The sequence below is a fragment of the Aythya marila genome (assembly GCF_965140915.1).
Source record: "Aythya marila genome assembly, chromosome: Z".
Lineage (NCBI taxonomy): Eukaryota > Metazoa > Chordata > Aves > Anseriformes > Anatidae > Aythya > Aythya marila.
The window spans coordinates 28,394,519-28,410,893 of record NC_139080.1 but is presented as its reverse complement, the minus strand read 5'-3'; the positions used below and the strand labels follow the sequence as shown (position 1 = coordinate 28,410,893).

Here is a 16,375-nt window from a genome sequence, read left to right as displayed (position 1 = left end):
AGTGGGTTTACATGGCAAGGTTTTGGTAGCAGGGGGCCATAGGGGTGGCTTCTGTGAGAAGAATCTAGAAGCTGCCCCGTGTTAGATAAGGGCCCTGCTGCTGACCAGCACCAAGCCAATAAGCGATGTTGTTTGTGCCTCTGTGAGAGCATGTTCAAGAAAGGGAAAAACAAAACAAAACAAAACAAAAAAAACACGCTGCCACACAGCAGCTGGAGAGAGAGGAGCGAGAAGCAGCCCTGCAGCCCCCAGGTGAGTGCAGCAGGAGGGCAGGAGGTGCTGCAGGCAGGCAGCAGCAGTTCCCCTGCGGCCTATGGAGAGGCCCCTGGTGGAGCAGGCTGTCCCCCTGCAGCCCATGGGTCCCCCATGGAGCAGATCTCCACGCTGCAGCCCCCCCATGGGTGGAGGAGCCCCCGGTGGAGCAGGTGGATGTGGCCTGGAGGAGGCTGCGGCCCATGGAGAGCCCCCGCAGGAGCAGGCCCCGGGCCAGAGCTGCAGCCCGTGGAGAGGAGCCCACGCAGGAGCAGGGGGTCTGGGGGGAGCTGCCACCCACCCATGGGGGACCCGTGCTGGAGCAGTTTGCTCCTGGGCAATGGATGGACCTCATGGGACGGAGCCATGTGGGAGCAGTGCTTGAGGAGCTGCTGCCTGTGGGCAGCCCCCGCAGGATCAGTTCGGGAAGGACGGCATCCCATGGGAGTGACCCCACAGGGAGCAGGGGCAGGGAGTGACAGAGAAGGAGCAGCAGAGACGAAGTGCTATAGACTGACCACAGCCCCCATTCCCCTGTGCCACGTGGTGGGAGGAGGTGGAAGAGGGTGGATGAGGGGAAGGCATTTTTGGTTTCTTTCCTTTGTCCCTCACTTCTCTAGCTTGTTAGTAATAGGCAGTATCTCTTACTATTTCCCTACTCTGAGTCTGTTTAGCCTGTCATGATAATTGCTGAGTGATCTCCCCGTCTTCATCTCAACCCTTGAGCCCTGTGCATTGTATTTTCTCCCCCTTTCCGTTTGAGGAGGGGGAGTGAGAGAGTGGCTGAGGTGGAGCTCGGCCGCCCACCCGAGTAAAACCACCACAACACTACAGCCCATTCTGAAGAAACACATCCTCACCCTGGACCTCCCTTGCATTTTTCAGGCATGTAGGTTTCCTCACTTCCCAACACTTTTTTAGTCAAATGGAACTTTTCATCTTAATCAGGGAGACTGTTTCTAACATCCCCTTGACTGTGTAACCACTGGAGGAGACTCTTTACAGAGCTGCTCCATAGTTTGTGCAATCTTCTTCAATGGCCCAGCAGTATTTTCAATACAGCATCCAACCAGACAGAAGCAGGAGCTATTATGTGGACCACGGAGAAGTCTGTGCCTTGTTCAATCATCATTCTTCAGTTTCCACAACTGTAAAACTGGAGATAACAGTTATTTAGCTTCTAGGCAAGAATAACTCATTGAAAAGTGTTTGGGAAGTGTTAGAAGTTGTTCTGCTTGGAAAATAAAAATAAATATTACCTGAAATGTTTTCCCTTGGAAAACACTGTTTGCTGATTTAAACAAAATCATTGACCTTTTCCATATCAAAATGAACACTTCATACGAGTTTTTCTCATTTTTGTTTGGAAGGAGTTTCATGCTCCTGCTTTATATGGCTCATGCTTTACATTAAAGCTGCAAATACAGCACTGCTCCAGTGCTTCATTACATGTGTTTGCAGCTACCCTGAGACAGTGTCAGAAAACAAAAATTCAAGTCTGTTCAGCAACTAGAGCAACATTTAAATGCAAACCACCTTTTTCACCATTGGAACAAACACAGCTCAGAAAATGTTGACAAAGATCAGTTTCTACTCCATGCTAAAGTTAAGAGAAGATAATTAATTTGAAATCAAAGGTGTCTGCAAATAGAGGGATATTTCTTCTCTACATTCTTTTATTTATATCTTGGGGATTTTATGCAACTGCCCCAAACCTGGAAACTACCTTCCCACAGCCAAACAAATGCTCACCCTTATTCAGTGGAAACAGAATCCAGAGCTGGGCACCCAGCCCCAATCCAAGCACATACCTTCATGTCTCAAATCAAGGTTTTGTGTAGATATTTCACAAATCTGATCACAGGTGGGGCCTGATCCAAAGCCAGTAGAAGGTACGAGGCAATTCTGGGTACTGACTAGAACCTGAAAATAATCCTTTAAAAAAAAAAAACACAGAAAACTGCCCCACAGAAATCAATGGGACTAGGGCACCTGGTTCTTGGGGATAAAATACCCTGTTGTAACTGCTGTATATTGTGCTCCATTTCTTGCACAAGGAGCTCTCAGCTTGGCTTGCAAAGCAGAAACATCCTTTAAAGCATCCTCTGCATACCCATGGATTGTTAACAACCTCCCATATATCTTTTATTCTAATTGCTCATTACAAAAAAAAAAAAAAAAAAGAAAAGAAAAAAGCAAGATACCAGAGGGGAAAAAAAAAAAGAGAGAGACATGAAAAATCTTTTTGGAGTAAAAAATTCCTCTTCTATCCAGAAATTATTATATATATGTTACAAACTGGTGATCTAAGAGAGCCTTCTGAAAACACCCTTTTGCCATTTGTCACTGTTTTCTCTTATTTTTGTCCCTCTTTTTTCCCTCTTTTTTTTCCAGTTTCCAGAGGGGTAGCAGCTGTGCTTGTTGGAAGCAAAACCATTTCACTTAGAACACCTTCAAATTGCAAGGAGGTTGAGTGATGGTGTTTTGCCATTCAGAAAATGTCAGTCCATTACGATATGCAACACACTGTAACATGGTATGACCTCATGTACAAATGTCAGAAGCTTACTGGGAATTTCACATCATTCATAAAAAAAAAAAAAACAAAAAACAAAACCAAAGAAAGTGTAAATCAGTGGTCTGCTAGCTCATCTTTCCTCCCTTTCGACATAACTGGTCTAAACAGGCAGTTAGCTTAGCAGAACAAAATTAATGAAATGGTCTGACTGAAATACTAACTGAGATAATATATGAACTGGCAAAACCTCTATAAACCTGAAGTTACAATTGAAGTGTGAGTAATAGACTGTGTGTATTATATCTCTGATTTGTGACTGGGAATTTAATAACCATTTGTGTTAAAGATACAGGTAGGTCTCAGAAGTTTTGAAAATTTGGCTGCAAAATTATTATTTTATGTTGACCTGTTGCTCTTACGAACACGTTACCTTCCTGTAAAATTTCTGCATTACCAAGTCTATGGGAACACATCTTAAAAAAATAGTTCTGAGTTTGCTGGAGGAGCGATAAGGTGAAATTGTACAGTCTCCATTATGCAGCAGGTAAGACTAGATGATCCTAATGTTACCTTCTGGACCTAAAATCTACTACTATGTATAGTTAGAAAGAAAACATGGCTCTGAGCATGGTTGCTATTTCAAGCACAGAAAAGGAAGAATTAGTAAAATACGACTTGCTTGCTCACATTCTCTAGAGTTGTCTTTAAGAAGTAGCAATCTCTAACCCTGTAGAAACAAGCCACCAGGCTTCGTATCAAGCAGGCACTGTACAAAGCTCAGTCCAGCCACCAGTGGAGAAATGGTAAGTATGTGTCTGTTATTTGAGACAACATTTGCAGCGTGGATAGTCAGTACCTCGGGGCTTCTACAGCCCACAGCCTGCTGGCTGACAGCATCCACACAAATGACAATGAAGGGGCAGAAAGCCTCAAATTCTCTGAGGAAAACCATCAAGAGGAATATGTCCTGGGAGTGTAAATTGTGGACTAACAGCCTGAGAATATTACTTTGTCTGTAGATGGAAAAAGTAAAAGCAGTTATTTCCTCCAAGATCTAGCACAATAAAAAAGAGGATGCCTCTAAGAAGCCTCTGAAACAGGTATGGTCTTGCTCTCAGGCTCAACTTTCTCACAAAAATATTTGTGCCTCTTTCACCCACTACCTCCCTGCTATGGAAAAACACTTCTTCAGAGTCTGGAAAATGCTGTTTGATCTCAGTAAATTACATCTCACTGCTTGTCGGTTTCTGATTGATGGTGTAACTTAGGGAACAATATCTGTGTGTGGAATACTGTCTGGAGAAGCAGTCAAGGATTATTGAAAATACAGTATTTATGCAGTTTAAAAATCAGTGGCACATTACGCACAACTTTTTTTCTGGAGTGATGAAAAATTACTGAAGTGCATTTGGGAACAAAGGGTATAAGGTCTTTTGTCTATTTGTAAGAACACTCAACTGGTAAGACTTCTTAGTGAGTTAGTAGTGATGGATGCAAGAAAAAGTGTCAACTGCAGTTGAGCATAAAGCCAAGTGCTTCTTGGACCAATCAACAGAAAGAAAGACGTCATTGCTCAATGGTGGTCAGAGAAGAAGGAAGAAAATAAAATTGAAGAAAAGAGAAGGAAAATGAACCAAGGATCACTGATTTCTCTAAGCCATTTAGAACTACTGGAAAAGGAGAAAAAGTCTAAGGTTTTATCACACCATGTGTTGTTTCTTCATCTATCTAATACGTCGTATTTAGTTGGAAGACTTTCAGAAAACAGCCACTCTGAAACAGCAGCCACCTCTTCAGTATAAATCATTGTGGAGTTACTGAATTCAAGGGCTCAACGCTGATTTACACCGGCCATAGATATGACTTAAATGTACTTCACCTTCCAAAGCTTCATTTCAGTCCTTAAGGTGACTTGACTGAAACCATGTTTTTCACTACAAAACAAATGAAACCAGAACCACAGACACCAGACCATCAGCAACAAAAAAGCCATGACTGAAAACAGATATGGGACCTGCGTAACATGCATCTTTTCATCAGATGTAAGAAAAGACTCAGCACATGTGTGCCGATAGAGAAGATTCACTTCAATGTACATGTGCATCAGAGAAGCAGATGAGGCTGGGTGCTGTTGTCAGTGCTGTCACTCCACACACAGAATAAATAGCACAAAAACTTGTCAGGTGTAAAATAAAGAAAATTAAATACTTCCCAACCACACCAAATTAAACTGCCAAGTTCTTTGTTACAGACAGATAAAAAGCATGAAGAGCGTCTGGAAGGATTATCTCAGTTCATGGAATGCAGGTCTGCTGCAGGTAACTGAATAGGATAGTTCAGAAGCTTCAAATGCAGTAGCACTGTGAGAATTTTGGACATATGAAGTAGGAACACACCGCTATTTCTCTGTTTCTCTATTACGCATTACTGGCCTGTTCCAGGGACACGGAAGCAGCTAAATAGGGTTTGGGCTGCTCCAGCAGAGACATTCTAATATCTGTACTCTACCTGCTAACAGAGCAGAAGAACAAAGAAGCAAGAGAAACTTTATCAGAAAACCTCAGTGTAAATTCATGAACTCCTTCCTAAAAATTACTACAGATTACAGTAATATTTGGGATGGCCGAGAACACGGGATATAAAACGGCAGATTTATCTGCGGTAGTTTTACGTGAAGTAGTATGGTGTGCTAAGTTTGAAAGCAAACAAGATGAATCTGTGATATGGATGGGATACAGGAATAGTTTCCACGTGTGGTTCAGAAAGAACAGGACAGTGGAGGCTCAGTGGAAGGCTTGGGGATCCTGAGGGAGAAATAGCAAACAGAATTTCTGAGAAGAAAAGAGACAAAAGATAATTTTTAACTGGGCATCTTTCTTGTGAGAGAGCCATGCAGTGAGCTCAGACAGCTGTTTCAAGGGTCTCATTGTTCAATTTCAGGAATATATGCTGGAGCAGAACAGTATCAACCAACTGCTCTCCTGAATGATGAGACTTCTTAAATACATGCTTATATTACCGTACAGTAGCACTCCTACTTCACAACTGCCCTGAAAGCCTTTCCGAAACCAGGCACCTCTCATAGACTTTGGCAGCTGCTGTCCGCCAAGTAACTTCCCTTCCATTACCCACCCATGTTGTGAGGATGCCCGTTCCAAGTCAAAATGGTGCCAGAAGCCCCGGTGGGTGCACTTACCTCTCACTTTTGACTCTGAGTACGAAGGGATGTCCTCCGAGGTCAGGATCTGCGGGACGCACGCTGGAGTGCCAATCCCCTGGCCCAGGTAAGAAGCAGGTGGGTGGTAGGAGCACATCCTGTACTGGGAGCTCATGGCATGGCGGTTCTCCATCCCCTTCGCCTGTGGAGACAGGATCATAACAGATACAAAAGCTGAGCCTCATCACTGCACCCACACCCTGCTGCCCACAGGCACACATCCTTGAGGGAGACCACGGAGGGCAGAAGAGAAGCCAAATCCCAACACATCGGCCCTGGATTTTTGCTGTGGTTGGCTGAAGGTGCGCCCACACCACCCAGCTCCAGCAAGCAGACCCGGTCCTATTAAGTGATCTAGCGGCAGCAAAACCAGCATGAGGACAAGCTGATTTATCTTATCGAAGTTAAACCTATATCTGGCACATAAACATGTAATATTCACTGCCAAGACCTCCAAGGAGACCAACATGCCTCAGACCAGTGGTAGCTCTCCACCAGGAGCTCGCAGGATGGACTCGGAAGACAGTTCAACCTCCCAACTCGTTCAGGACACACTCGACTGAATGTGAGCATGTGACACACACATAAACACACACCACTTCTCTTAAAAACAAATGATATGGGAAAAAAAATATCTGTGTTTACAGACAAATCAAGCTGTAGGCAGACTACACAGCAAGTCTGCAGTGAAGCCACAACTGGACACAAGCAAGTCAGCGGTGTCAGCTTAGTGTGTGAATGATCAGACAGCCCCTTCTCCCTCCCAGACTCAGCAGCCAAGTTGGCAGTACTCAGAAATCAAGGTTTGTCTTACTCCAACACCCTCAAATGACCCAAACTAATCTCCCTGGACAGCCAGCAATGCTTTTTTAATTTTTGTTTTACAAAAGACCTACCATCTACTATTATTTGTTCCAAAGCTCTACAATGTAACATGGCTATAATACTCAAAAAGAAGTAGCCAAAATCTGTGCAAGAAGATGGTCTTCAAAAGGAAAGTTAATATCATCTACTCTCTCTAAGTTTGCTGGGCAGTGAATGATTGTAAGATGGAAAGCTTCTGGGCAGAGAAAAAATGATAGCTTTGTACCAGGGAAAAAGGCAGCTGTGCCAAAAGTAAGGGACATGAAGCTGTGCCATTATACAGCACCTCTGCAAGGCAAAGTGCTCAACAGACTTTTTGGCCTGTGTCTCACTGGCTGAAGAGGAGCTCTGCCTGCATTACCACTGCACGTACAGGTCCCACCCAGCCACATCTCCCATCTTGCTCCATCAGAGGCAGAGAAATGCAAAGCTGAAAAGCAGAGGATGAAGACAGCTGATCTGTTGTGGACAGTGGTCCCTTGCTAATTCAATATTCAAAAATATTTCTAGTAGTTAAACTGCCAGACGGGAAATAAAGTGGTCCAAACCACATAAAATCCTCCTGGGACTCTCCAAGACAGAAGGGAACATCCCAGTTTGTTTGGAGTGGAGATTGTGGTGAGTTACAAGGGAGTCTGAACTCCAGCAAGACACTGAGGTCCCCTCTGCTGCTCTGAAAAGGGCAGTCTCCTCCTAGAAACAGGCATCCATGCCTTCTCACATGCTTCTTCAGCAAAACCCAGGCTGCCACTGCCCTAAAATTATGGATTGACAATATAAACTGCCCAAAAACTTGGTGCAAAGGTCATTCTGAATCTGCACTCCCATAAAGCTCAATGGTTCTAGAAGTGCTGAAAAAAAAAAGTTAACAAAGTCCCCTCTACCTGCATTTTTACACACACGGTCTTACTGCCCTTGCTGGGGCAGGACTATGGGCAGCATCCCGTTCTCAGATCTTCACCTCACCTTTTCCCTATGTGCACGTGTGTATACATACAACTAGAAAAAGGTCACCTGATGGAGACAGTATTATTTTAGCTGTAACAAAATGAAGGAACAACTCCCTGGCACTGAAATGATTGTGTGCTTGTTTCCTTTCTCCTTTCAAACCTTTTTTTTTTATTTTTTTTTCTCCATTTCTTAAAAAACAACTCACCTAAAATCTCTGGATTCAATGAATTATTACTACTATTATTATTAGTGTGTGGTAGCTGGCTAGCAAGAGACATGTTTTATAATCTTATTACCCACACCAAGTCTATGAACCACAGTTCGACCGACAGCCAGAGGCTCGGCTCTGCAAAGAATATGCTGTGTATTAACCACTGAAGAAAATCTAAAAGCTTTTGGTTCTGTTTTATTAAACTGTTTAGAATACACACCACAGTAAATCTGAACCATAAGGTTTCCTTTTTATAGTGCTTAGCAATCCTATTTTACAGTAACAATAAAAAAACAACCAGTCATAAAAATTCTTGACCTTAGTGCTGCATTAAAAAGGGGGCTTAGGAGATGATTACCCAGAGAGAAGGGGCACTTGCTCTGTATTAACTCCTGCTGCTCTGCAGCGTCCTTTCACATTTTGGGGTGCTACAGCTAGAATGGGAGATACAAATAGTCCAGGAGAGGCCTTGGACTATTTGGATCATTTCTTGTTCAGTGCAGTGCACCTCTCTGAAGGTGGGAGCCAGGTACCCAGCTGGGGATCCTCCTGGGTCACCTCCTGGGGGAACCGCAGCGTCTCAGCTCCAGATAACGCATGTATCACAGAAGGAGATGCCTAGCCCTCTGCCATCTTCTCCTGCCTTCCTCATCACCCCCAGTGAGGCCAAAATAGGTAAGGGCTGGAATGGTCCCACCAGCCATGCCAGTCAGCATCACTGCTGGCTATGTGCCACAACAACAAGGCATGCTTTGGGTGAGGAAATGTGGAGGAAGAGAAGGGCACAACACAAATTCTGAGTACTCTGCCTTCCAGCAGACACCACAGTAGCATCTCAAGCAACCCCAGACACGTCCTCCCACTCTCTCCTCTCCTTTTGTGAGCTTGGCAGCAGGAGGAGTTACCTGACTGTGGCTGCGTACAGCACCTGGCTCCACAGCACTGCTAGCTTAGGATTTGTCTCTTTACCTCCAGGACTACAGGAAGCAATTCTGCTGCAGTGCAAAAGGCTGACTGCCCTCCCTCTGACAGACCTCAGCAGACACACACTCTTTGCAGAGCACACTTGAGTTTCTGACTTATTCCAGAGCACCCCCTCTAGCCCAGCATTGCTTATGCTCTGCCCCAGCTGCAGGTTGAAGGGTGTTTTAGTTGAAAACCACTGATTCACCAAGTACCTCACAGACTTTCGTGGAAGGCACAGATCACCTGAGAAGCACATCTGGCCTATTCAATATTTACAAGTTGCTCTAAGTTGTACAACACAGTGTGCACTCGGTAACCACTTAAAGGATGTACTGCAAGCAGCAATGGGATGCTACAAACCCATGAAGAAATAAACATGGCCTAATAAAAAGACCATGCAGGATAGGAATTCTCTCCCTGTCCACTTGCAGAGCCTCTGTGGGGAACCAAGGTGCAGCCATGGCTTGTCCACACACAGGCAAGCTGGAAGCAGGATTTGTCAACCACTGAGCACAACAGCCAGTGCAGCTCTACAGCAGTGTCCAGCAGTGACAGAACATGTATCAAACACCAGAGGAGCATAAAGAGGACGCTTCTGCGTCAGTTCAGATCATTCCAGGGAGTCCTACAAAAAACAAAAAAACTTTGTCAACAGTGACGTCCTGCTGCTCCTCCCATGTTCCTGGCAGCATCTGCATAGCCTTTAAATGTACTCCAGGTGGAGGAAGAGCTGAGGAGTGGTGGTGGCCAGATCTAAGAAAGAGAAGAGGTAAGGCAGGCACACCTGGTGGCTCACTTCTCCTTCCAGCCTTGGAGACTAGCAAATGGGCTGCCCTTCCCAGACGACTTATTTTAGACAGAGCATCATATGGGTAATTCTTTTATGCACAGGAACAGCCAGCTGCAGCCTCTTGGCGAGCAAGCCAGTGTTATACTTAGCGTTATCACCTTAACACTCTGCAGCTGATCCTGACTGGCGAGGGGGTTATTCCCAAGAAGAAAAAGTAAGGGGAGGTCGCAGAAGCTAATCCTGGGTGGCAAGCACTGCAAAGCATTTCTGAGCAACAAAAGAAATCAAACTATCATCACTACCACTTAGCTGAACTCAGCCAAGACATCTAGCCCAGGTTTTCCGTGTGTCCATGTCACCCAAGACTTGCCACCAGCTATCTTAGAACAAAACCCAAAATTACTGAAACACCAGAGAGACTCCGTTAAGAGTCTTAACATATCCTCCTCTTTGGGTCTTAAAAAAAAAAAAAAAAAAAGGCAATTTTAGGGGGCATAAAATTTGGTTTTGCATTTAGTTATTTGCAAACAGAATTCACAAGTCAATTTTTAGTGTGAGGCAAGAATACAACAGCAGGACACTGGAGCGGAAACTTGGATGTTAAGGACCTCTGGTCCATCACCTGCTGGCTGTGTGACCTTGGGCAAGCCACCAAACAACTCTGTGCCTCAGTTTCCCAAGCTGTAAAGCAGGGTGGCCACTGCTCTCCCATCTGGTAATGCTACCGCCTGAGAGCTGACCCCTCACAACTGCTGCTGCACTTGCACTGCTCAAGGTGGTTTTGTTTCGTTCCTAAAACCAAGTAAGCATATTTTATAGCACAAGGAAAAAGAGACTATGACACTCTGTCTTGACTTCCTTTGATTCTAGCATAGAAAATACAAGAGACATCTATATCTGTCCCTCCTTGATAGACAAACTTAATTAACCTTTGCTATTCTGTTCCAACCTATTCTTTGAGACAAAGGCAGTGACCCATAAACAATATGTTACCATCAGAATCTCAACTGCTGTGACATCAAGAGATATAGCCCTATCAGCAGTATCGGAAAATAAACCGCTTAGATTAGCTCCTCCAAGAAATATGGATTACATTCATGTCACACATGAGCTGTCAGAAACATTAGGATACTTTTAGCATAAATCTGTAGTGTGAAGGGTATGTTATGAATACAGTATATAATACACTGCTTACGCATAAAACTGGGATTGTGTCGGGTGACTTGCACAATGTGTATATATTTAAACACATGTGCCCGCATGTACATTTACACATTTTACACCAGAAGAGTCAGTCCACGCACTACTGTAAGAAGGCCAGGCTTATGGGAGGAAAAAAACTGTGCCAGAAAGGTTGAAAGGGGCAATATTCTTTACTCAGAAGTTCAAATTGCTAGTTGCCCTACCACAGCCACATGCAATAGTAGCCGTATTTGAATCTCTGCTACTTTTTACAAAATTCTTAAAAGACATTTCTCTAACTCAACAGTGTGAACTGATTTCACTTCCAAATGGCAAACATAACTTCCTTCTTAGAAAATGAGTTAGAATTTCTCAGTCTGACTCTCACCAATAGGAATTTCATGTCTTTGCTCTACCCGGGTTTAAGGAAAGAACAGAAAAAAACAGGTTCTGGAATTGAAAATACTGATTTGACAAGCTGCATTTAAGCAAAAATAAAAGAAAACAAAACAAAACAAAAAAAACACAACACAACAACAACAACAAAAAAAAACAACTCAGCATGAAACAGAACCTACATGAAATTCTGACATCTGCCCAAAGCCTCTTGGCCAACCTTCACCTTTGCCCAAAGAAGGATCCCTGGGATTACTGGAGTAAACACCAGTGGCCTCCAGGTGTGGGGGACACATTCTGCATCTTACAGCCCTCTAATGGTCCAGCTATAGGAACCAGAAAAGTTTTAATGCTTTTTGGGGAGGGTGCCAACGCAGAAGGAGTCATGGTTATCCTTATGCTGCGGGTCACATGCCAGCAGTTTCATTGCCACCCTGGAGAACTTAAACCTGATTAGATCTGGACTTTAACATTCAAGTTTTATTTTTGTTGCAGTAAAAAAAAAAAAAAAAAGGCTGCAGCCACCTCAGCATTTTCCAGCTGCTGTCCCTAAACAGGTCACCAGAGCAATGCCAGCAGCACCAGCTTCCACTGTACATTAATGTGCTCTGTCTTGCCGTCCTAATGCTGGTGAATTCATTTAACTGTTAATTGGATTGAATGCATATAAATTCCTGTCATAACAAACAATTATTAGAGCTTCAAGGGAGGGTCCAGTTGCTCCCTGAGAAGCAGAGTTAAGGAGACATAGAGTAACCACCACATCTGCTACGTTTCCTCTCAGACCTAAGCCTGCATTTTCTTAAGATGCAATGCTGAGCCTCGGAGCTGGCAGAAGCATCAGAATCTAAGTGTCTCAGCCAAGACTATTGTCTTCATTATGCTTATCAAATCATGATGGATACAGCTTCTGGGGAAATTATATATAGATGAATAAAACCTACAGAGAAGTGCCTTGGAAACATGTACCTTGGCAAATTCACTCAAGTACATGAGTCTCTCTGCGAAGAACAAAGACTAATGAAATCTGACATTAATCTACATTAAAGATTCAGTGATTCAGTTTATTTGCCAGGGCTCAATGATGCATTAATCCTCATCCCATCCCACACACACTCACACGTTTCCTCCCCAGCTTTTCTCCCTTGCTCCCTAAATCCTCAAACAGCAGACAGCCAGGCTGCTGAAGGCCCCATCTACACCCAGATGTTACATTACTGTAAGCATGCAGTTCTCCTTGTCTGGATGCAATTGTTCCAGGACAAGCAAGACTCCACCAACTGAGCCTGGAGAAAGCAGAGCTCTTGTCTGCACTGCCTGAGCCAGGAAAACCTTCCTGTGAGCACATGGCTGGCTTGTACCAGCACAGAAACCCTCCTTTGGGCTCACACTTACTACTATGATAGGCATTGCACAGCTTTTGTTTTAGCAAAGCAGCAGAAAATCAAAAACCTTAACCAGAGCAGTTATAGCACTACCAACTACACAAGCAGACTCACTATTACTGAAAGACCGGTTAAGAAAACACATCTACATAAAAAAGTAACCCAGTCAGTACAGGCAGTCCAGCAAAAATACCAGTGTACACACAGCTATTTCCTTCTCTAGAAGGAAACAGCCCACGTAAGTTTGGAAGCAAACCCCTTCAAGGTCTAAGCAAGGCTTCTCTTTGTGGATTGTGCTTGAGACTCTCCTGAAACCCCTTACTGTACTTGGCAGTGAAACTCATTCATCTTTCTCCATTAAGTATCACATTTCTACAATCTTGCCTTGCTGGTAGCCTTCTGTGTGCAGAATCAACGTTTAACCATATGCAGCAGCTCATTCTCCTTACAACAAAACCTCTTCAGGGCCATGAAGGGTTTTACAGTCTCAGCATCACTGCACCCACGGCCATCAAGTATTATCTAGTCTAGCTCTCACTGTAAAACTTTTTATGATTATTTGTGCAATGTTATGCTGCCATAATACCACGCAAATCCCATGATTCGTAACTCTTCCAGCAATAACAACCTTCCTTGCAGATCAGTCTCTAAGAAAAATCTTTTAAGGTACACTGACCTTGAACCACACTCCACACTACTGAGCAGGAGACACGGGTTCTGGGTTCAGGCCATTTAGAAGCTGGGGAGATGTCTCTGCTGCAGGCAGGAAGTACTGCCTCTATGCCCTCTGCACAGACTTCTCATCAGAACAGCACTCAGAGATCCCAAAAGGTTTGCCCAGGATACATTCAAACCTCAGGTGAAAGTAATCAGTAAATTCACACAGAGATGAATGGAACTACGTGATACATCCCACAAAGTGAGAATAAACACCCAGTGCTTTGAGCCTGCAGGTAAAAGGAAAACAATTCCCCCCCATCACATCTTCTTTGGTATCCCACTAATTTGAGCGGTGCTTAACTACAAGTTATTTACAGATTCTGCAAGACAAGAATAAAACAAATGGAAAATACATAATTGCATTTATTTCTTTAAGGGGTGTCCACAAAAACAAGTATAGTTGTATATATAAAACACATGGGATACTCACTCAGATCATAAGCTAATTATAAATGTCACAAGTTAGGTAGATGTCAAGAAACAGTCTTACAGTGAGCCAAAGGACCCTACACATACACTTTAGCTTCAAATTAGAGTATAAGATCATAGAATCATAGAATCATAGAATCATAGACAAGCTTGATGCAGTGACTACTTCCCTGGGGAGCCTGTTCCAGTGTGCAACAACCCTCTCACTGAAGAATCTCTTCATGATGATGATAACAGAACTAAAAGGACACCACTTTCAATCCTAGGTTCAACGTATTAGAACATATTTTCATGGGTCTCTTCCTCAAACACTGTGCACTATCCATACACATAATACATATACATGTAATGTATTTTCATTTTTTTTCAAGAAAATAAAATCAAAGAAGTTTCTATTTTTTTGAGGAATTCTGAAGCATGGGACTAACCCTGCCAGAACTTTCACAGCACAAACCCTGCAAACCTTCATTTGTATTGTGACGTCTCCTATCATCAGCTCCACAGTAGGCTCTTCCTACTGTAACATCCTGCAAAAGCTTCAGAAGAAGTAACTTTCAATCTGAAATACTCTGTTATGATGTGCTACGTTAACCCAATGAACCAAAATTAAACTTAAAAAAGCACTGGCACCTCGTTTCATTACCACACACAAAATCCTATTCACACTTTTGCCTTGACTATTTTTCCCCCTGGTCTGGTGACCAAATTCAGCAACTACAGAAGATGCTACCAACTAATCTAACTGAAAAGGTGGTGAAGCCACCTTTGTGGTGTGGTTCAACACAGTGGAAAGAAGGGAGACAGCTCTTTTCCCCCTACAGTTGTACTCATTTTGAGAAGGGGACATGAAACACTACTAAATGGACAAGGACATAACATCAAATGCAGTCTGCTACAAAGCCATGATCTTAAAATTCTTTAGGGCTTTTGGGTGATTGACTGAAGGATCTGGTACACAGGTAGAGTTTTCCTCCATCCAACCAGTAGTAGGGATCAATATTGAAGGGAACAAGCAGACCAATTGATTAGGAACATAGGATCTGATCAGAGCTGGCAACTGTTTAAGGATATTTTCCTTGGAGTGCAAGAGCTCTCTGTTCCCACCTGTAATAAATCAAGCAGGGAAGGTATAGTTGAATAAGGATCTGCTGGTCAAACTTAGGCTAAAGACATGCACAAACAATGGAAACAGGGCCATGTGCCCTGGACAGAGTACAGAAATGGGGGCTAGGGGTGCAGAGTCCCTCCCAGTCTAAGTGAGGAGCAAGTTCGGGACCTCCTGACACAACTTAACTACAAGTCTACAAAGCCTGATGCCATGCATCAGCAGGGTCCTGAGGGAACTGGCTGATGCAGTTGCCAAGCCCCTCTCCATCATGTTTGAAAAATCATGGCAGTCAGGTGAAGTCCCAATGACTAGAAAAAGGGAAACATCACTCCCATTTTTAAAAAGGTTAGAAAGGAAGACCCAGGGAACTACAAATCTATGAGCCTCATCCCTGTGCCTGGGAAGATCATGGCACAGATCCTCCCAGAGGCAATGTCAAGGCTCATGCAGGCAAGGAGGTGATCCAGGACAGCCAGCATGGCTTCACCAAGGGTACATTGTGCCTGGTGGCACAATCTGGTGGCCTTCTATGATGTAATGACTGCATCAGTCAACAAGGCGGGACTCATGTCATCTACTTGGACTTGTAAGGCCTTTGACACAGTCCCACACAACATCCTAATCTCTATTGGAAAGATATAGATTTGAAGGGTGGACCAACTGGGGAATAAGGAATTGGTTTGATGGCCACACCTAGAGAGTAGTGGTCAATGGCTCTATGTCTAGGTGAAGACCGCTGACAAGCGTAGTTCCTCAGGGGTTTGTCTTGGGACCGGTGCTTTTCGTTATCTTCATCAATGACACAGACAATGGGATTGAGTGCACCCTCAGCAAGTTTGCAGATGACACCAAGCTGAGTGGTGCAGTGGATACCAAAGAAGGAAGAGATACTATTCAAAGGGACCTGAACAGGCTGGAGAAGTGGGCCCATGTGAACCTAATAAGGTTCAACAAGTCCAAGTGACCAGCAGGGCTAGGGAGGTGATCGTCCCCCTGTACTCAGCTCTGGTGAGGCCGCACCTCGAGTACTGTGTTCAGTTTTGGGCCCCTCGCTACAAGAAGGACATCGAGGTGCTTGAGCGGGTGCAGAGAAGGGCGACGAAGCTGGTGAGGGGCCTGGAGAACAAGTCCTACGAGGAGCGGCTGAGGGAGCTGGGCTTGTTCAGCCTGGGGAAGAGGAGGCTCAGGGGCGACCTTATCGCTCTCTATAGGTACCTCAAGGGAGGCTGTAGCGAGGTGGGGGTTGGTCTGTTCTCCCACGTGCCTGGTGACAGGATGAGGGGGAATGGGCTTAAGTTGAGCCAGGGGAATTTTAGGTTAGATGTTAGGAAGAACTTCTTCACTGAAAGGGTTGTGAGGCACTGGAACAGGCTGCCCAGGGAAGTG

General features: G+C 44.2%; 1 protein-coding gene across 1 annotated transcript in view; it reads right to left on the bottom strand.

Annotated features, from left to right (window-relative positions):
- The window catches only part of DMRT1 (doublesex and mab-3 related transcription factor 1), a gene marked incomplete at both ends in the record, with an annotated part of 60,812 nt that overhangs the window by 20,164 nt on the left and 24,273 nt on the right, over positions 1-16,375 (bottom strand). Inside the window, one exon of the mRNA XM_082782819.1 lies at positions 5,967-6,129. Within this exon, the coding sequence (XP_082638945.1) occupies positions 5,967-6,129 (163 nt within the window). The remainder of the gene's footprint in view (positions 1-5,966; positions 6,130-16,375) is intronic.